This window comes from Dermacentor variabilis, chromosome 8, assembly GCF_050947875.1.
Source record: "Dermacentor variabilis isolate Ectoservices chromosome 8, ASM5094787v1, whole genome shotgun sequence".
NCBI lineage: Eukaryota > Metazoa > Arthropoda > Arachnida > Ixodida > Ixodidae > Dermacentor > Dermacentor variabilis.
This window is the reverse complement of record NC_134575.1, coordinates 91,893,928-91,915,238: the sequence shown is the minus strand read 5'-3', so window position 1 is coordinate 91,915,238 and position 21,311 is coordinate 91,893,928. Positions and strand designations below refer to the sequence as shown.

The 21,311-nt window shown below is 47.2% G+C and overlaps 3 protein-coding genes across 4 annotated transcripts in view; 1 reads left to right on the top strand and 2 right to left on the bottom strand.

Annotated features, from left to right (window-relative positions):
* Sce (E3 ubiquitin-protein ligase Sce) overlaps nt 1–8,942 on the bottom strand; it is a 34,878-nt gene extending 25,936 nt beyond the window's left edge. The window contains exon 1 of the mRNA XM_075702494.1: nt 8,557–8,942. Coding sequence (XP_075558609.1) covers nt 8,557–8,799 — 243 coding nt within the window. The 5' untranslated portion in view covers nt 8,800–8,942. The remainder of the gene's footprint in view (nt 1–8,556) is intronic.
* Nucleotides 8,943–10,948: 2,006 nt separating this feature from the next.
* The window catches only part of LOC142590407 (transmembrane channel-like protein 6), a 69,830-nt gene continuing 59,467 nt past the window's right edge, over nt 10,949–21,311 (bottom strand). For both annotated transcript variants that reach the window (XM_075702491.1, XM_075702492.1), the window contains exons 16-18: nt 16,306–16,384; nt 12,785–12,866; nt 10,949–11,219 (exon numbers count right to left, since the gene is read on the bottom strand). In XM_075702491.1, coding sequence (XP_075558606.1) covers nt 11,053–11,219; nt 12,785–12,866; nt 16,306–16,384 — 328 coding nt within the window. In that variant the 3' untranslated portion in view covers nt 10,949–11,052. The remainder of the gene's footprint in view (nt 11,220–12,784; nt 12,867–16,305; nt 16,385–21,311) is intronic.
* LOC142590408 (protein GVQW3-like) lies at nt 12,862–14,565 on the top strand. The gene has a single exon (XM_075702493.1). The coding sequence runs from the start codon at nt 13,169–13,171 to the stop codon at nt 14,015–14,017; it is 849 nt and encodes a 282-aa protein (XP_075558608.1). The 5' UTR covers nt 12,862–13,168; the 3' UTR covers nt 14,018–14,565.

Below are 21,311 nucleotides of genomic sequence, written 5' to 3'. Positions count from 1 at the left end.
CTGCTTTCATCCGGGACCATTATTTTCAACCTACACCCCTTCTGCTAAAAAGTATTGCCATTTCCAGTTTTGAAGCACTGACGGCATTGCTGACCCTAACCTACCACCGCTGCGTGCTGGCGTGGCTGATGACATACCGACGTTGGATACTGCCTGTACTCCAACCCCTATTGAGTCAGATGACCCTGAAGAAGAATGGACAATGCCTGGAAAATTTCGAAAGCCTCAACTTGCTGCCTGCCCAAGCTTTGACCTCCATGCGGTTAGTGTTCACCTACCAGTGTTACATTCCGCCACCCCCGCAGAGCTGCTGGACATTCTCCCTGCTTTCATATGAGTGGCAAAGCTACAGCACATAATTGTGCCGATGTTTCAGTCCATCTATGCAATCACAACCGCCTCACCGTTTTCAAGACGCACCACATCAAACTCGTCAGCCGCATCCTCAGCATTGAGAGTATCATGCCAGCTGGCAGTACATACGCCGTAGCTCCATACTTAGCAGCTCCCACCAACTCGTGCTATGGGGTTACCCATGGAGTTGCCCCTGACGCCACCCATGAAGAACCTCCACGCGATTCAGACTGTTATGAAGTTGATATCCTACTGGCCTGCCACATGGGAAACATGAACTCCGCCCTGATCACTGTCGCTGGCATGTACATTCTGTATTCCGTGTACTACCATCAACTCAAATTCTGCTGCTGTCCCGATAAGCCTTGGGCCCGTTGTTGCACTATCTGCCTGCAATATTGACATCAAACATGTGCCTGCTCCGGATACCAGCGCCTGTGCCCCACTTACTCCACACCCATCACCCAGCTTGATGAACCACATTCCTCGGCACCATGGTGTCTTCATTGTCAAGGCCACTACACTCTCGTTGCAGAATATGCCCCGTTTGGAAGCAACGAGGCCAAGAAGCAGCGCCTCCAACACAGACAGCAATGGAAGAGCCAACACGTCACAACATCCAGCAATACCCTCCAGTCCATCAACATCTGAGACGCTCGCCTTGTCACTATTGCCGACATACGCCTACTGGGGGGGGGGGTCGTGTCTGACCAACCCCTGTGATTCGACCTGCACCGGCTGCACAACCGAAGCCTGCTGATGTACAATGATGAACAACGATCTCTGATCGCTACTCAATGTGTTCGTTTGGTTACTGGATTGCACGATCAGCCTACTCCGCACCGACACCACCAGCCGCGGGGTGCAGCCACGTTTTTGGAGACGTCAAAATGACAACGCTCCTGTCAATCATCCTGCAACCAATCATGTCGTCTGCTAGGAGCCGAATGCAATGGGAGTTTTGAGGTTGCAGCGATCATATGCTCGTTATGGGACTGTCTTTGCCTGGAGCGTCTGGTGGATTGGATCTAAACGGTGGCAGCGGATTGGCACGTTCGGATCTAATCCATAGTCTAATTAGAGAAAATGGTGCTTCCCATTGGAACTTTGGTTGTTGCATTGGCGTTGCTTGAGCAGGAATGAGAGCAGTGGAGGTGCGAAATGCATTTGAAGAAACGGCAGAAAGCGAATTCCGGCGTCGCTTTCATTTCTCGCAACAAATAGTGCATTGGTTGTGCAGCGAACTCGACCCGACCATCGGGTACCAGCGAGCTACCGGAATGTTGTTGCCTTTGAAAAGTCCGCCACTGTTCGTCTTTTTTTTTTTTCCTCGCTGTGCGCAACACTACCTAGGGATGACGCAGAGAAACTAATAGTTATAAATTGTAGCAGTCACGTATTACTATTTCAAAACGTGTTTAAGCTTGAGAAGAAAAAAAATACATTTTTTTTAGATAAAGATTTCACTCATTGGAAGACGAGAAACATTTCGTTTCGTAGTATACTGTCTGCAAGCAGCCGACAAATGAGGGAAGTAAACTTCCGGGGAGTTCACCGCTTGCTCATTGGCTGCTCTCTCCGCCTTATTCTCACAGATTTTGCATACTGCCACTTTGTGACATTTCAGCAACCGAACAGAATGCATATCAAACAAAGATCTCCGATCGCCACCCTGCAGCACACCGGAAGCCAGCTCTGGTCAAACAAGGTTTGCCCCAGCAGAAACGTGTACAGCAGGTGAGGCCGCCACTGACTCCCACACCCACAACATTCCCCTCCCCATGCGGCATTGAACAGCTGGAGCTGACAGAGCTTACTTCCTGTGTAGCTGCAATCACATCCCTCTGAAATGCAACAAGCACATATCGAGGCACCCAAGGCCAGCATACTTCCAACCTCAAGACACTCATTTCAAATCTCACAGTCCCTTAATAATATGAACTCTACCATAATAGACAAAGCATTTAATAACGCTCCCCAGACCCTATGGAAGTCAAAAACCACCACTTCAAGCACACCCACACCGTACCCGCTCAATCAGTAGGCCTGGCCCCCAATATTAAGCCCACCACCCTTCACGCTCCGCCTGACCCTTTCAAAAACCAGCATCATGGCGAGCACAATAATTCACTGGAACTGCCATAGCCTTTCCACAACCCCTTCAAGCAATGGCTCCTTACGCAAACCATACTACCTCACTTTATCCTACTACAAGAGACAAAGCACACCAAAAACATCCCACGCTACTGAGTTCTGTACACAGACCTCGCCGCACCGCTTTCTTCCATTTATATTCGCTGTGACATCACTTATGAACAAGAAGACATTACTTCCATATATAACAGCCCTTTAGTATTAGCCACACACCCCGCACCCACCTCTCACACTTGTGAATATCTGCAATACCCCAAATTCTGTCACCATACTCTCTCCTCTTTTTCGTTTTCTTCAATCCTTTCCAAAACACTGTGACACTATTCTTGGTGAAGACTTCAATGCGCTAAATACCATCTTGGGTTAGCCAAACACTCTGCACCCTGGCCGCCTTCTTCCCGCACACACTATACAGCACTTGCACACCACTCATCAATACGCCAGACACGCCCACACGAGATGGACACGTGACACCAATGCCATACAATGCCTGACCTCACCATGGCCAAAGTCCAACAGAGACTTGGCAAGTTCTCCCGGACACTCTCTTAACCAACCCTCACCAACCCCAAAAAATGTATCACCCAGACCAACTGGGACCTCTTTCGCCACCTGCAAGTCCAGGAGCCTAATCCCAACAATGTGTGGGTGGACTCGCTGCGGCAAATGCAGTCCCAGGCCACCACCATTACAGAAGCTAATCCTCCATTGGGCCACCCCGACCCACACCTCATGTCTCTGGAAATACTGTAAATGTTCCCTTGGTTGCATCCGTACCCAACCTCGCGACACCCAGCTTAGACAGGACACAACAAAGTGGAACCGCATATGCGATTCTATCAACTCTTCCCTCCACACTAAGTCAGCCTGGACACTCCTCCAGTCCCTCCTTGGCCTTCAACCTGCTCCCCTCTCCCCCAATGCAAAAAAGCATCTCTCTGAGCATGGTGCTACTTCCCTCCTTCAACCGGTCACGGATATGTACATCCCTCCTCCACTTCTTTCCCTGTGCCCTGAATACACAGGGTCTCCCACTTGAAAGGGCTTGGACAGCCCCTTCATTCTGCCCAAGCAGGAACGAGCCTTGGCTAAAAACAAGGCTGGAACCACTTCGAGTGCGGAGAACATCACCTACTCCCGGCCGAAGAACATGCCTGATTCGGATAAAGAATTTCTTTTACACAAAATAAATGAACACTGGGCCACAGGCACTCTTCCCGATGAATGGACCTTTTCCATCACGACTCTCATACCAAAGCCCAGCAAGCCCACCATCCTCTCCAACTTGCGACCTATTTCACTCTCTTCGTGTGCTGGGGAAGCCACAGAATGCATGGTACTCGCATGTCTTACGGACATGCTCGGCGATACTCACTTCCTTATGCATAATCAGGTTGGTTTCCACCCCCACGTCTACTCAAGACCTCTTTCTCCTTCTCCATGAAACTTTTTTTCAACCTTCGAAGTGTCAAATTCATGCACTTATTACTGTGGATGCATGCAAGGCTTTCGACATCCTACTTCGTTACACTATTCTCTTCCGCCTCCAAGACACCGGCTGTGAATCTCGACTCTACTCTCATGTTTCCTCTTTCCTTCGCTCCCGACACGCTCAGTTCCGACCGCGTTATCCTCGCCCATCGCACTCACTTGTGGAACACTTCAAGGGGCTGTGCTCTCTCCTACCCTTTTTAATCTTGGGCTAGCCCCTCTCGCAAAGGCATTGTCTAAGATTCCTCACCTGCAGTCCATTCTCTATGCTGATGATATAACCCTTTGGTGTACTCACGGGTCACCAAGGAAGGTGGAATTCACACTACAATCCTACCTCAACCTCATTTCTGAATTCCTTTCCCGCTCTGGCATTCAAGTGTCTCTAGAGAAATCTGAGCTGCTGCTCCTTCCCGTTACTAAGTACCAACAGTCTGTGAACTTCCTCCCTTCTCTCATTCTCGCTAGTATTTCCATCCCTTGCATGTCATCCTGCCGGGATGACATGCAAGACCACTCTTTCACCCCAGCAATACAGTCCGCAATCACTACATGCCACCAAGTAACTAAGTCCAACGAGTGGTCAAGCAGCGTGGTGGCCTCGACGAATGCAGAGCCAATCAACTTGTAACATCCATTTCCTTAAATAAAATCCTTTATTCACTGCCATAATGGTATTCCCCAGTGGTCTTGCATGTCATCCCACTGCCATGGGATGACATGCAAGACCACTCTTTCACCCCAGCAATACAGTCCGCGATCACCACGTGCCACCAAGTAACTAAGTCCGACGAGTGATCAAGCGGCGTGGTGGCCTCGACGAATGCAGAGCCAATCAACTTGCAACATCCATTTCCTTAAACAAAATCCTTTATTCACTGCCATACTGCACACTTACACAGACACAAATGCATTGCATTCGATGGGCTTTAAACACTCTCTATAAAGCTGCCCTACTTCTCCAGACACACATCCAAACTATATGCAACAGAGGAGAGTGTGCTGGAGGCTAGTTGGTAAGACATTATTTCGTGAACTTAAACTGTGCTAGGGATGAGACATCGACGTAGAAGAAAGGACAAATGCAGTCCTGTCTTCTTCTACCTTGGTGTCCCGTCCCTAGCGCAGTTTAAGTTCACGAAATATATGCAACAGCCTTATTTCTTACCCTTGCAGAGCTCTTGCGCCTCCACAGGGATAGACAACTGGGCCGCTTATCGAGCCCTGCGAAGGGCCATTGGCAACTTGACTCTCCTCTGCAGATCTCTCAACGACCCCTACCCAGCATTCTCCGCTGTGCCCCTATTCCCTCTAATATGACCCCACATCTTCATGAGGATTGACGACAAGCTCACGCTCACTTCCACGGCCATTTTCCACAGGACACGGCACACGCGAAGTTCATGCAGCATATTACCAAACTCACGGCTCCACTGCTTGTGTCACAATGCCCGCCCACCTTGGCATTCCCATCACTTCCAGTGCTGGCCCCTTCTCACTTCTTATGTCCCCTCTATCCCTTGAACTGGCCCCAATAATTCACACAATGCAAGAACTAACCCTTCTCCCTTCCTCTCCTTGGTATCGCATTTGCTCGGACTCCATGACAGCAATCCGGGCTCTTCGCAACAACAGACCACCTGATAATCTTCATGATGACCTTTGTGACGCTCTCTCCCTTCTCTCCCCTGCTTCACTGTGGTGCGAGTGCCAGGTCACGCGGGGATCATCGGCAATCGGCTTGCTCACGAGCTTGCCCGTGAAAGTAATAGCCGGGCGCCTGTGATCCCCTGCCCTTACCCGCCCATAGTAGACGAGGCACACTTATATAAGAAAAACTTCAAAGCAGCACCACAAACACCTCCGGCATTCATTGCAAACTCTTCCGCCACCACACCCTTTCCTCTCCACTGGCCAAGTACACACCGTCAGGGCCATCCAGCTCAACACTTTGATAACTCCAGCACGCCTATACCTTTGCTGATACCGCTCCGGCCTCTCATGTCCCAATTGCCTCTCTACATATGCAAATGTAGAGCGCATCCTTTTCTCTTGCCCCACAGCCCTACAATCCCCTCGGTACCCTAACCCCCCACCTCCCCACTGGTGGGTGTGGTCAGCGGCCTTTGCCGACACGCTGGCCATGGTCCTCCTGGCAGAGGAATATCTCTATAAGTCTTAGTTTGACCTGGAATAAAGCCTTCTCTCTCTCTTGCACCAAGACGGTAGCAGCTGCTCCCTCTTGAGCAAAAGTTTACATGAAAGATTTTTCCATTTATCAGAAAACAGACGAAAATGAAATGATCCTGCAAAGAGTCATTATAGATTAATCTTGAATTTACGAATATGACATTAAGTTGAAGTCATAGACCTAGGCGTGAAAATGAAAGATGAACCAAGGTAGACAAAGCACGGAAGGGCAAAACAAATAAAAGTCATGTCTATCATGCTTTTTTTTTACTGCCGTGGAATTGTGCATCATGAATTTGTAGCTAAAAGTAAAACTGCCAATGTAGGCTTATAAGTGGATGGTTTGAAGCATTTGAAATATTGTGTGCATCATGTGTTACCAACTTTGTTGAAAAGGGGAAGCACGACAATGTCCTAGTCCGCTCGAAATTGAAAGTGCATGGGTTTTCCGCAAACAATTCTATCGCTGTGCTCGAACACGTTCCCTGCTCGCCACATTTAACACCCTGTAACACCTTGATGTGCCCCAATTGCAAACTCGTACAACAGAAAAGTAATTTTGAAGTTGTCACAACAATTAAAGAAATATCTCTGCTAAAGTGCTGAAGAGATGAAATCAGTGTATCGTGTCTAATGGGGAGCATCTTGAAAGTGACCACACTGATGCATTTGAAATTTGTGAAATGGCCCTACAAAAAAAAAAAAAAAAAAAAAAAAAAAAAAAAAAAAAAAAAAAAAAAGAGAAAAGAAAGCACTAAACACTAGCTTTATAATCTGTTTACAACAGGGACTGTATGTCTATGTCAGTAAAATCAAAATTTGATTTAGACGATATTTTATTGCAGTAAAGTTGCCTCAATGTTAAAATTAAAAGTCTGAGTCATTATGTATTTTTTTCTAATGAGCGCGTTATAAGTCTGAAATGTGTGGTGAAGAGGAAGACGAAGAAGGCACTCTTGTGTCGGCTGTGCGCGCGATCAGCGTTCGCCTACTGCCAGTGCGACTAGACTGTGCCGAGTGCCTTATAATAAATCATCATATTACATTTGGTGGAAGGTGCTTATAATAAATCATCATATTACAAATGGAACATATTATGAAGGTTCAGCAAAATGCTGTCAATTGCCCAAATAATGCATGCCAATGTGGAAAAGCATAGCCCTGAATTATCAGAACACTTCATACTTAGCAATGAAGGCTGGATACGCATGGTATCAGTCCAATCAGTGTCTGATGCACTGTGGCCACGGAGCAAGTGACTGTGGCACACAGCCTCCCGTGACAAAGTTACACTTAAAATGACAGGTCTTCCATTTCAAGGCAACATACCATTTTACGTTGTGGATTTGTCATTAATAGCTGCACTAGCACACTTTGTGCAAGATAGCAAATTGTGCACGGAATCCGTGGTATCTGGGGCATCTCTATCTTGGCAGCTGGCCATTTGTGTAGATATCAAAATGTACCCGCGACCACAACACGTGTAAAAATGGGCGTCGTGACACCGCTGAGATATGCTTGAAGCAGAATCTACGAGCATTCGGATAGGCAGATTTCAACACGAAGGATAGCAGAAGCTTTCGGCATGTATGGCAAGCCTCGAGATGCTCTAAATGACTGAATAGAAATAATCTCCATAAATCTGGTACACGCTGTGTGAATCACCATGAGCGGTATCTTGTTTACTCGATAACACCCGGCGCTGTGAAACAGTACAGTGATAGCCAGCGCTGAAGGGGATCAATTTTAGAGATCGTCTTAGCGAGTTAGCCCCCTTTCCCGTCTCGGATACGCTTCTAGACTCTCGTGGGCCAATCCCAGAGATGGTGCAGTTTTAACGTGCGCCGATCTCGTAGATGGATCTCGCGCCGGTGCTATCGGGAGCGGTGTTTCGTTAAGGGAGCGTTTTGATACACTGCGGGCCTCAGAACAAATTCTGTGACTCATACAACCCATTCTCACCCCCTTTCATCAAACGTAACTAGATGCTGAATCGCTTTCCGACTCTCTTTCTTTTGCTGTCTGGTCGCTCTACAGGCGGCGCATCCCCAGCATCGTCCGGCAGTTTCACAAGAGTGACAGGAAGCCGCGTTGCGACGCGACCATCCCTATTTCGAGTGCCGCCTTCGCGGGGGTATCGTGCACGTTTCGAGGAGGAATCGCGCAGATCCCGTCAGCTGGGTCTCCCAGGGTCGGCGGCGCAATTTTAGCCCGCAGCTGAGCCCGCGAAGGCGGGCGAGCGCACGGTCGATTGTTTACAGCGAACCACGCGCGAGTGCGCGCGCCGTGGTGGGGCGGTAGGCAAGCGGTGCGCAGCGACGCCGGAGTGCGTGCTGCCCGCTCGCTACCGATGGCGTTCCACCTCACCTTGTTGCCGCTGCGCAACGCCGTGATGATGCACTCCTGACAAAAGCGGTGCAGGCACTCCTTGGTGGTCATGGTGTTCTTGAGCATGTCCAGGCAAATGGGGCACATGAGCTCACTGTGCAGGCTGCGCGGCGACACGGCGATCTCGGTGCTGTCCGTGATGACCTCCTGCGGGGTCCGGTTCAGCTCGTACAGGCTCAGCTCCCAGGTACGGTTCGTCGCCTGGGTGTCCGACGACGACATCTTGCACGTTGAAGCGCCGGTCGCAACCCGTTGCTACGCCTCCGTGCAGAACCGCGGGATGCTAAACACCGACACCACACACAAGAGGCACGTACGCCGCTATTGCTGCTGTTCGCCGGAGCACGCTCGCCGCGCGACGGCGCCACAAGCGGCTTTGAAGAAATGGCGATGATGATGACGTTGATGGCAGCGCGCACCTTGTGCGTAAATCGTAAAATTTTACGGCATCCTCGACAAATCGCACCAACTCGCATTGGTGCGCACTGAAGAGCCCTGGTGCGCCGTTTCATTTAATCATCATCGCACCTGGCGCACAGCTGCGTGATTTGTCGAGGATGTTATTAGTTTCGTTAGTTTCGTTATGCTTGGTAATCGACAGAGCCCAGTGTGGTCTAGTGTGAGCGGCACAGGCGGATGGTGTTTGAGCGTGGTGCTTACGACTCATCGTAAAATTAAGACGTAATGAGACCACAGATTTACGTGACTGATAAGTTAAAAATAAAATAGTCACAGTCTATACGTTGTGCGGCAGACTATTTTGTCAAACAATTGCACCGATCTCAATGGTTCGTTTTTCGCAAGACCGCACCACGACCTACTGTATAAAGGGAGAACATGCCATCTGAAGGACGCTGTCATGCATACCGAGTAAATCAAGTGGTCATTCAAACAGATTTAGTTACAAAAACAACGGGCAAGAAATATTCAATCACAATTAAATTGTACTGATGCATGGCACTGTATTTATACTAGCTGCATATCAAGCAGAACACCAGTAAACGCAAAATGACTTTTAAATACGATACGATACTTGAAACCAGTACTTCTGCAGTTTGCTCAGCAATTGTTGGAGCAGCTGTCATGCGCAGTCCCAGTCAACATCAGTAATGTTCCACTTTCGTTCACAACTAGATCACCATGATGTTGCTAGGTTTTGCAAATTTTGGTTCCCACATCAGCAAGTTCTGAAGCTGTTTCGATTACCACTGTGCAGTAAATCTCCTTCTGCATGGAGTCATCCAATTTTAGGTGAACGCACTTTGTTATACTCTGTTTATAGTTGGCAGGCAATGCTGCAGAAGTTATGCAGGTAGTGCAGTCATAGTAGTCTCCCTCTATGCGTTTTGCAGAGCAGTTGCTTTAAATCTGGAAAGCTTTCTATGGATTAACAACTTCATATACAACAACTTTTGGATGCAAGGTTGTGTCATACAACATTACTTTTGCATTTCCAGTGTGCGATATGCAACGTATTAGTTGAAAGCTCAAGCCGTGCAATAGGGCCGCTGGTCACAGAATTTTGTCACACTGCTTGTCCCGCAGTAAAGAGGTTTGGATCTACGACGGTTTTAAAAAAGTCTTCTGGAGTGGAGATGATGCTTTGAAAGTGAAACCAGGCTGCTGCCAGCTTACTCTGGGCACAAAAATATGTCGGGCTGACATGAAGAATAGGCAGTGCTTTCTTGATGCTTCTTGTGTGTTTAAGATGGCTAATTTTGCTTTACAGAACGCACTGATGTCTTTCTCTGTGTCACTACTTTTTGGACAAAACCTGAACATGTTTGCAAATTTTATGGGAGATTATAACATCAGTACTCAGCCCAAGGTAATATTTTAGCCCACAACGATAAGCTCTCATCTTCCAATTAGCCTAGCATTTACACTAGCAGAGCAAAAGTACTTAAACTGTGAATTCCAGATGGTATGGCACTTTTCCAGAGGTGAAGTCAGGGCAAGCATTGGCTTCACCACTGGTGGCAAGAAGCTGCGGGGGTTGTCCCTTCAGAATAATAATAATAAAAAAAACCCTTGGCGACACCTTTCATGCGATAACTGGGCCATCTTTTACTACATAGAATTAAGACTTAACGTTACATAGACTTCTTTGACACGTACGGATACTTCTCATATGTGATGCACTATTTTTTCAATTGTGAATGTAAGCAATGAGGGAAGTCTCTCTAACACTGCTGCTTATATGAGACAGAGTACAGTATTTCTGTGCAGCTTCAAATGAATTAAAATGACTGCCTGCTCAGAATATGATTAGCAATTCTCCCAATGTAGGATGGGCTAGGAATCGGGAACTAAGGAAACAGGAATGCTTCCTTCCCCAAGGACCACCACAATAACAGACTAGCACCGCATGTAATCGCACAACCATAATGTAATTGCTTTATTTGATACAACGCATTCTTTGGCCTGATGGCAGCAGTGGTGCCGGATGTGCCCTCGGTGTGTGCAGCTTGTCGGTTACTTGGCCAGGTACTGAAAACCCTGCTGATGCTGGGGTCTGGGCAGGCTGCCCAGGCTGCGCTGGGGAGACCCCTCGGCGGAGCTCCCGGTTCCGCTTCCCCCGGTGCGTCGTCGCAGTGAGCCCAAGGGCGTGAGGTCGCCGCTGGCGCCTTGCCGCTTTCGTGCTGCACGGTGGAGGCGAGCAGCATCATCAGTGAGTTGGCACACAATCACCGTGAGTGCCATGTTACTAAATGACTATGCTGGAAAGCTCTTTCAAAAACATATCCCTTCCGTGGCAACAGATCCACGCTGGGCAGAGGAAATAAATCCCGTGCAAACTGCGCAGCTTTAAGCGCACAATTTGCGACGATGCCACAAACTCTTGCCATCTTCGGCACTCTTGGAAAAAAAAAAAACATTCATGGACAGTGGTTATGCTTTGGCTGACACAGATCTCTCAACTCTTTCAGTGTCGGTTGTTTTTTTTTTTAGGTGACAGACCTCCGGTGTCGGTATTTTTTTCTCTGACATTACAAGACGAACACAATGGTTTATTTTAAGTTTGTGCAGAAGGCAAAGAAAAATGCCACGGATAATGGCAAATACTCTCTTGGTATGGTCCTCGCATTGCTATCTGACGTCAGTGACATTGCGGAACAGAAATGCCCAAACGTATCGGCATGTCAGTGATGCTGAAAGGGTTAAGCAGTGCAACCACGGAATTTTCATTACTGTCTTTGCATTTGCATTTCACAGTTTGGACTACTGTTACCACATGCTCCTGTGTACGAGCCACAATGCTTTTCACAAATTTGGGGATGATTTTAATGGATGTGGCCTATGCACAAGCAAAATGACTAATCGGGCACCACGAGAGAGATGACGCATGCACGAAGCACGGAAAGCATTGCACGCATGGTGTGCACACACGATGCACATAGTAAGAGATGTTAGTACATACAAACACATTAAGAAAACGTTGCTGATCTATAAAAGAGGCTCCTGTGAACATGTGACTCAAATAGTGTTGAGCTGCATGCAGCAGCAAACTTACAATCTCGTTTCAAAAACAGTGAACAATTGCTTGCTCTCGCCTTTGTAACATCGTCATCGCAAGCAGTAAAGCTCACCAACAGCTAATGGCTGATTTCGTTATCATGACAGCATTCTCAGTAATTCTACCACGGCTAATTCTGAGGTAAATAAATGAAACATATGCATGTCTGCGATTTCAAAAGGATAGATAAGGCATTTCATCTTTCCAGTGCCGATCTACACACGGCAGTTGTACATAGCCGTGTCGCCTCCAAGACAGCAGTAGTGTGCTGCAAAGAGTAGATGGTACTGCCACCACAGAGTGCTGTGACGAGTACTCTCATCGGTGAGACAATAAACTTTTGGGCGGAGCCTTGCCGCCTTGGTGCAGCTTCCGGCGCACTGGGGGAGACTAAAGGAGAGGGAAAGCCACTCATCGGTGCGATAAGTGTGTCTAACTCGCGTTTTCTTGAAGGATTTGAAACATTTTTACGGCAGGAGATTTGTGAGACAACATCCTTTAATAGGGACGCCATGCTATGATTAGTTAGAAAAGTGTTTCAAGGCCCCTTTAAGGCCAAAAAGCTTAGGAGCTCTTGGAGTAACCAGTGAACCGGCAGACACCAGGAAACACTGGCATGGGTGCCATCTGCACTATTCTAAAGCAAAAGAGTGTCGTCGTTTTAAAGTTTGTGTGCAATCTCAGACTCACCAGTGCCAAATTTGAGTGCAGACATCTTTTGCTCCATGGCCTTCTCAAAGAGCTGGAGCAGGAACACCTTGTCCTTCCCTTCCTGTTTAAGAAGAAAAAAAGAAAGCCCTGTCAGTCCCTATAATTCTACGCCACAGTGAAGCAGACTCACACACACATGCATGGACGCATGTATGAGGTTTGTTAGAAAAGTAGCCGACCTTATTTATTCTTTTTTTGCAAACACCTAATGAATATGAAACAAGCGCGCTTGCATCAGCCAACCTTGAACCTTCGTGTGCATGCGCAAATTTTTTACCGCCTGCCAATAGTGTCAGTCGCTGGGACGCAGCGTTTCAGTGAGGTAGTGCGCAGTGCTCTCGTCGCTTTTTTATTGCAAGGAAAATGGCGGAGCGAGTGGAGCAGCACTACTGCATCAAATTTTGCCAGAAACTGGGCGACAGCCAAGTGGAAACCATTTGGAAGATTCAGCCGGCTTTCGGTGACGATGCTATGAGCAGCACACAGATTAAGGAGCGGTACAACCGGTTCGAAGGCAGCCACACATCGGTCGAGAGCGAGCCAAGCTCCAGTCGGCCATCATCATGCCGAAACGACCAGGTCATTGCCGAAGTGAACGCTGTGGTGATGCGGGACCGTCGTGCGATTATCCAAGAAATTGCGGAACAGGTGGGCATCAGCACTTTTTCTGCACATTCCATTATGACCGAAGATGTGGCCATGAAGAGAGTTGCGGCGAAATTTGTGCCGAAGCTGATCATGGTGGAGCAAAAGCAACTTCGTGTGGAAGTCTCACAGGACATGCTGGATTCCACAAACAGTGACCCCGACTTCATGAACACCATAATCACTGGTGACGAGTCTTGGGTGTACGGGTACGACCCAGAAACCAAATCTCAGACGTCACAGTGGAAGCATTCCACGTCACCAAGACCAAAGAAGGCCGGCCAAGTGTGCAGCAATGTCAAAGTGATGCTGACTGCTTTCTTTGACTTCTGCGGTGTGGCACACCACCAGTATGCACCACACGGTCAAATAATCACGAAAGAGTACTACAGGCATGTCTTCCGTCACCTACGTGATGTTGTGCGGCACAAAAGACTGGAGTTGTGGTCAACAGGAAATTGGCGCATCCATCACGACAATGCTCCTGCACATTCCTTGCACTTGATTAAGACTTTTTTTGGCGAAAAACCCGACTCCTGTAGTTCAACAGGCTCCTTACTCTCCTGATATGGCCTCCTGCGACTTCTGGCTGTTTCCCAAAATCAAGAGACCATTGAAAGGAGCGCGATTTCAGACAAGAGAGGACATTATGGCTGCAATGACAGCTGAGCTAAACTCCATTCTGAAAGAGGCCTTCTCGGAATGCTTCCAACAATGACAGCACTGCTGGGAGAAGCGTGTGGAGTCCCAAGGAGACTACTTTGAGGGTGATCAGGTTTCGAACGCTCCAGTTATGCCAGTTTTCTTTCTTCGGCCACAGGTCGGATACTTTTCTAACAGATCTTGTATATTCAAGGCGTTACAATGAGCTTTGTACAATTCCTGTTCATTTCTCTTAATTACAGAGTAATTCGATCTTGATTTAGTGTTAAGTCATCAGATGCTGTTTTTTCACGAAAAGAACTCAATCACCAGAAAAGCTTTTTCATGAACTAGTGTGTAACTATACACGTGGCACATGTAGATGTAAGATGCATGCGCATCTACGTGCTCTTTGTTCCATGTATGCTCTATATATTTAGCAGCCCATGCCAACGAATAAACAACGTGAATTCCATGCTTGTTGTTTGTACTCTACCATACAATTGTGTCTACTTTTGCATTATTTCGTGTTGCAAGTATAACTCGATCACTGATAGAAAGCGCATTCGCAATTTAATTACTGGCCGAAGACCATCGTAAGAAAGGAAAAACTATTCCTTCACCAGTGCTGATGGAACGAACAATGCTGAACTCCCCATTAGATGCTGTAGTGCCTTCAGCAGAGATCGCACCTGTATCTTCACTTGTGCCATCTCGTGTATTTACACCTGTAATTTACGCATACTCTGTGCACTGAAGTGAGTGAAGTTGCCTTAGGTAATGAGAGGGTTAAATTTGCGCGCAGCTCTAAGTGTCTTATGTTTTTTTCCCGTAGCCACTGCTGCCTAGCACTAGCAAAAACAAGTTGCCCAAACAGCTTGACTGGTGGGAGCAAATAAAGAAAACAAATATTTTCCAATGCTTGGCTTTGCCATAGCACAGGAACGAGAACGCACAGGAACGCATATAGCACAGGAACGAGAACGTTATCATGTAACGAGCAGTCACTGATTGCCCGCTAAGGTGAGCAAACAATTCCCCGCTCACCAGTGATACTTGTGGTACATTCAAATGGTCACCTCCGAGTGCTCTAGAGCACTCTGGCAGAGTGTTTTACATGTGACTGGTTCAGTCAATCATCCTCCTCTGTCTCAAAGACCTCTGCCACATTCTGACTTTTTTGTGTGGGAGCGCCTTCGGGATCTGCCCAAGTTCTAGTCACATGACTACCTCTAGCTTCTTTTTCTCCACACCGCTGTGCCAACCTGAGTGGCTTGCATTGCGCTCACTTCCTTTGCCTACACAGAGATGGCTCTGGTGTGCCTACTCTGGTGCACTTTGCCATAAGGCTTCTGCGGGAGGCCTCTAGCTCGGATTTCAAGACAGTGCCTGATAGTATACCCACTCCGAGCCGGAGGATAAGGGGGGGCGACCAGTCGAATACGCCATTACTGCATTACAGTTTCACAGAATTGCCTACAGAAGGAAAAGTGGCACAGCGGTGCTGCTGTATGCATAGCAATGTTGGGAAGCGAGAGCTCTGGATTACAGTTTTTTCTCGGACAATCAGGACACCTTGAAGAAATGTCTGGCAAACAGTGCCATGTATGTTGCAGTGGTTGAGCCTCTACAAAAGCAGAGTGCAACACACTGTTTTTTCTGCGTTATTATGCAAGAACACTCTTTGTCAAAAAACAAAAAAGGAAGCACTTGCACTGAGGTGTACAGTTATACTTAAGTGCGGATGGCACCAGCAAGTTGCTAATGCTGCAGGGATTACGACAAGCTCTGCACTCACTGTGCATTGATTTTGACAGCATTTTCCCATTTACTTCACTTACACATCCTCTACTCATATATGTCAGCATACACACAACGTGTATTACAACAGCATTCATACAACAAGCCAAACTGCGTGTATCAATATCCTGGCATTTCCACGGTGGCACCGGGTTTCCCTCTCGGTAATATTGTAAGAAACTCTACGAGTAGCTTCGTCACATACCAGAGAGCTCAATGGAACTTCCATGGTGCAGTGGTTAAGGCAACTGGCTTGCAATCGATAATGCAGAAGTTTAAACCGTGCCCAAAGATGAGCACAATTTTTTCTGCTCTGTGTCATGTTGTGATGACCAACCGATTCAAGGAAGGCACCATGCGAGGACCTGTTTGTTATTTGTAGAACGGCTATCACTATTAAATAGCGCACTCACCATGATGAGCTGCTCGCGGAGCAAGGTGACCATCTCGGCATGGGCATGGGCCAGGGCTCGCATGTAGTAGAGCCACAGGCTGTAAGAAAATGCATACGGACCCATGGATTCAGTGCACTTCTCACATTACAACGTGTCCCATAAGTACTGTCATGAGGTTTATGTCTAATACGTTGGATGAGAATAACAAATTTAAGGAAATATTTCGCAGAGCATTTACCCAATATATGAGGAATGCGACGCAAACCATTTTAATAAATATGTCTGCTCTTGGCCTTGATCTCGGCCTTTAAACGTTCTGGATTCGCTTCCATCGCGACCCGCAAGGCATCCCCAGGAGAATTTTTCTCCATACTTGCTGCAGCAATTTTTCAGGACAATCACGCTGATGTGCTGATGGGCACAGAGCCCCTCTTGAAGAATGAGCTTGCCAGCGAGAAGTGACTGCACCATGCCATTGCCGTGACTTGAAGAACCCCGACTTTATTTTCGCCTTGCAGTACATATATTTGGAGGGCGCTACCATCAAGACACTTGGGGTATGATTGCGCCCTCTACAGTGCCAACCTAAGTCGGCAGTTATTCCATCTCCCCTTTCCCTGCACCTTCGTCAGTCCACGTGATCTCTGGAACTTGTAGGATAACATCTTGAGGTCCCTTTGCACAGTTGTTCTCACTGTTATCACCGGCCCATTCATCTCCAAGGCCAGCCTTCTGCTGCTCCTCCGTGGCTGGCATTGGGTTTTCTTTCTCACAGTTTTCTTAAAGTTAGAAGGGGCGGCAGAGACAGGACGACCAATGGACAACGAGTACCTTAAAGGGGTTCTGAACCATTCCTCATGCTTGGCGAAAAAACACAGTCCGCAGATAGCAAATGCTGCTATGAACATCTCAGACAAATTTTTCAGTTGTGCACGTCACATGGAGCTCACAAGCAGAGCGTGAAGTCACCCCTTTCTCAAACACTCTTTTCAACAGAAGCCTCCTCCTCACCCTTTTCGGTGCTGCCATATTTCGTCACATAGCAGATTCCCACACACCGCTGCTATTGCAGGGTGTCTACCAAGTTAACATTTCCAAATTCCGTGAGTTTTCCAGGTTTTCCCTGAGTGCCTATGCAAAATTCCCTGAGTGATGCAGAACTATGTTTTTTGTCAAGCCAAGATGAAACCATATCGCCCGGTGCTGTCACTCTCTAGTAAGCATATGAAAAAAAAAAAAAAAAAAACGACTTAACCCAATTTGAATACTAAGGAGTAGTGTTTATGTTATTCAAAAAGAGAATAGAATGGAGAAGTTAGTAAAATGCACAGCAAATAAAATCTCTTTGAAAAAAATTGCAAATCGAGTCGGACATTTTCAAATACGAATAAAAAAGGAGATGCATACAAAAGCAAATATTTTCCAACGTGAGCTATTTCTATCAACTGATAGCAAGCTCGGTGGTATGAGGCCCGAACTTTGTCACAGTTGAGATTCTTTCTCAACAGTTCGTAAGTCAACCTCAACTGTTCTGACACACTCTCAGCCCGCGCACGACGCCTCAGTGTTGTGTTTCACCTATTTAAAGAGTTTATTTTGGCTTGGATGAGGGACAATTGCATCTCGGCATCAGCCAACACTTTGTTTTTTGAGCTCAAGCTCCTTCAAAATGGTGGCAGCATGCTTCCTTTCCCGTTCATGCCTCAACGCGTTGGTCCTTTCTGTTCTTGTACTCCTTCCACCACTCGTTCGCCCCACGGAACATTTGAAGCATCTTCTTGGTCAGTTGCACAGTCCACGTCCGAGTTTTTGAACTCCTTAGGGGCTGCGAAAACGTCCGAAAAATTGGCCAGTTGGCAAAAAATAAATGCATGTCATTTACTGCCCTTAAGGGCTCAAACCGCCACAGGCACATTCGAAAACGCTCTGAAGGCCTGTCGGTACACATATTAGGCATATCGGTGTTCGTGCTCCGACAGGAAATACCGGGTGCACGCGTGTAATAGTTAAGGAATACGTACTGTGTCCCGTGGCAATAGCCCCTTCACACGCTTGTTATGCCTCACTGCAATACTTTTGCGTATGCTTCACCAAGTAACATATCTGTACGGAGGCGAAGCTGACTTTCGGGATCTGACATTATGCAATGCATCGTGCTTTCCAAGCTTCTAAGCCAATCGCGAAGACCGCAAAGGCGGAGTCCGTGCCATTGCTGACAGCAGTGAATTCTTTCAATAAAAAAACACGGCACCCAATGGCAAGAAGCTTCATAGCGAACGTCGAAGCAGCTAGGCCTAGAGTTGCCGCAGTGGTGGCTACGGCTGCCAGCAGATCTGCGTGCGAGAGCGCCGATTTGAGGTGGCGAGGCAATCAAAATGGCAGCAGTGGTGGCGTTAGTGCCGTTTCGGACCTGCGGTCACGGCAAAACATCTGGAAAATCGGACGGCGAAGAGTTCTTGCGTCCGAAATTTCAGACGTTCCGATACAAATTGACTCTATACGATGAGCAAAACGTGAACAAGGTGAATGCAGGAGCCAACGTTTCGACAAGTGGACTTGTCTTCTTCAAGACTCTATGCAGCACGTGGTGGTGCCGCGAAGCCGTCCAAATTATCGTGAAACCGGAAAGTCGGTCGTTGACTGTACACTGGTAGCACCTCCAGCCGACGACAGGACGTTAAAGACGATTCATTACGATTCCTGTCTGTTACTCGAGCCAGCATTACCGCAACTTTCGACCCTTTCAATAAAATTACACCTAATTTTCCCTGATAGAGGCACAAATTCCCTGAGTTTTCCCTGAGTTTTTCCAGACTACTGAAAATCCCTGAGAATTCCCGGTTTTCCCGGTTGGTAGACACCCTGTATTGGCTTATAGCTGACATGAAGAAGCGTCAGCCAACTGTCGTCTGCTCTTGCTCTGCCACTGTAGGAGTGAAACTTCGGCCGCACTGCCTATTAGAATTTTGTAGCCGTTGGCTCTCGCTAATCTCGATCAGTCTGGCCCACTCAACTAGCCTTGAACTACGCAAAACTCAAGCACAGACCACGTGTACACTACGCCTGCCGTGCCTTGCAATGAATAGCGGTTAGCGTCAAAGAGCGATGCGCGCCAGTGCGCAGCTCACTCCCGACAGCTCCTCCCTAGACGTGCTTCGTATTCAGCTTTGTACTGAGCACTACAAAGTGTGAAATCTGGATTTGCCTCCAGCCTTGCTGTGCACTTAGCTGCACGTATCCACACGTAGTTTCTGCGTATCCACTCACAGTTTCTGCTGTATAGTGTAATTACCGCAGTCGACACGGGGTGCCGCAATGAGCCCGCTCGCTGTAACGCCATAGGTGGGCCATTGCCAATCTATTGCCACAGGCGCTCCTTCAGAATGGAGGCCATCGAGGGTGAATGGAAAAGGTAAATACTGCTCTCAAAGTAACTAAGCTCGTACTAGGTCTCTTTCAAAAAGTATTTTGGTAATATATTCACGGGAGGTACCCTACTTGTTCAAAGGTGTCTTTGACGCTTCAAAGAAATATGGTTCGGGGCCCCGTTAACACTCCTAAATGAAGTATAAATCTAATGCACACCCGATTTTTTATCAAGGAAAATGGGCAAGGGTCTAAAATGTGTTGCTCAATGGTGGCCGATTTCCTGAAGTCAGCTTCACCACATACTGCAGTTTCTTGGAAAACACTCCTGTAATTTTTCTTGGGGGAAAAAAAAAAGATGCACATTGGAATCAGGTTAATACTATAATTCATTGTGAGCTACTGTTTTCGCTTTAAAGCCTTCCCGAGGTAGGCCGAAAGTAGGAGTCGTTGGCGGGAGATGATGAGTGTCCTACCCATTCCCTGTAACTTAAGTGCCACCAAGACTGACGCTGTCGCTGTTGAAGTCACCAGCGTTTTCACCGCCATAGGGGTCGGGCGTGTGTGTGTGATGACCTGCCAAGCTCGAATTATCTGGCAAAGGCTAATTTCAGGATCAAAAGCTAAAATTTGGTCCCATAGACATGCACGGGTGTCAGCTGGGACTTTCGGTTGAGAAAGAATTAACCGAAAAATCAAATTAACTGGACTCGAATTAACGTTAGTCTGCCGTATAAATGCACTACTAGTATTATGAGAGAATGAAACGTGACCAGCGTACCGCATGGCTGATGGTACATGCAGCAACGTCTTATAAATATAATAAATTTAGACCATTTCTGGTCTAAATTGGACCAGAAATGCGTTTTTTTTCCTCCCTGTATATGTTTTCAGACATGTTGGCCTGTATGTGGGATGCTATTGTACGCGAATACTTTTGTCTTGCTTTTTTCTGTGAGATGCAACACATATATGTAAACAATGTGTGTTTACAATGAGTGTAAAACCTTCGTGCTGCCAGTCAAACAGGGGCAAGGGCTTCGTCAAGCTGCTTGTAGCAGCTTTTTTGCTCTTGTCCCAGCATTCTTTTTGTCATATGCGGAAGAACGCTGAATAAAGATTTTGATTTGATTTGATATTTATGGTGTTCGTGACTTTACATCCCGTTCTCATCTCCTCGATCTTGGCACACCTTATCAGAATTTCGATATTGACAAGCGCACTTGTTCATCTTTTACCAGTGACTGTGTTTCACTGGCTAAGACATGTTAAAAGTTATCACTCAGTACAAGACGTGCCTTTCTGCATCTAAATTTTCGCGCATGTTACCACTGGTATTATCCTTTGCCTTTCATCATCGAATCTTGCATAATAAGGATGTAAGCGCAACCCGAATTACGTAATACTTTCTGGAATGTACATGGGTACTAGGGATTACGCTGTATTACGTGCTCACCATTATCATTGTGCTTTGAGTATCACTTGCTTTTGTGGGCATAGGTTCGCCCTATAAAAAGTTAGTTTCCCGATTCACAGTTTTGCTACTGTGTTCTTCACTGTCACTACAACGTGACCACATCACGCCACCAAAGTGCCGCAAGCCTCCGCTTTCCTACAATGTCTCTGTACACTCATGTCTAATGACAAGCCTTATAGAA

Coding starts and splice junctions, on each gene's coding strand:
- LOC142590408 (XM_075702493.1), top strand. CDS start 13,169: ATGGCGGAGCGAGTGGAGCAGCACTACTGCATCAAATTTTGCCAGAAA.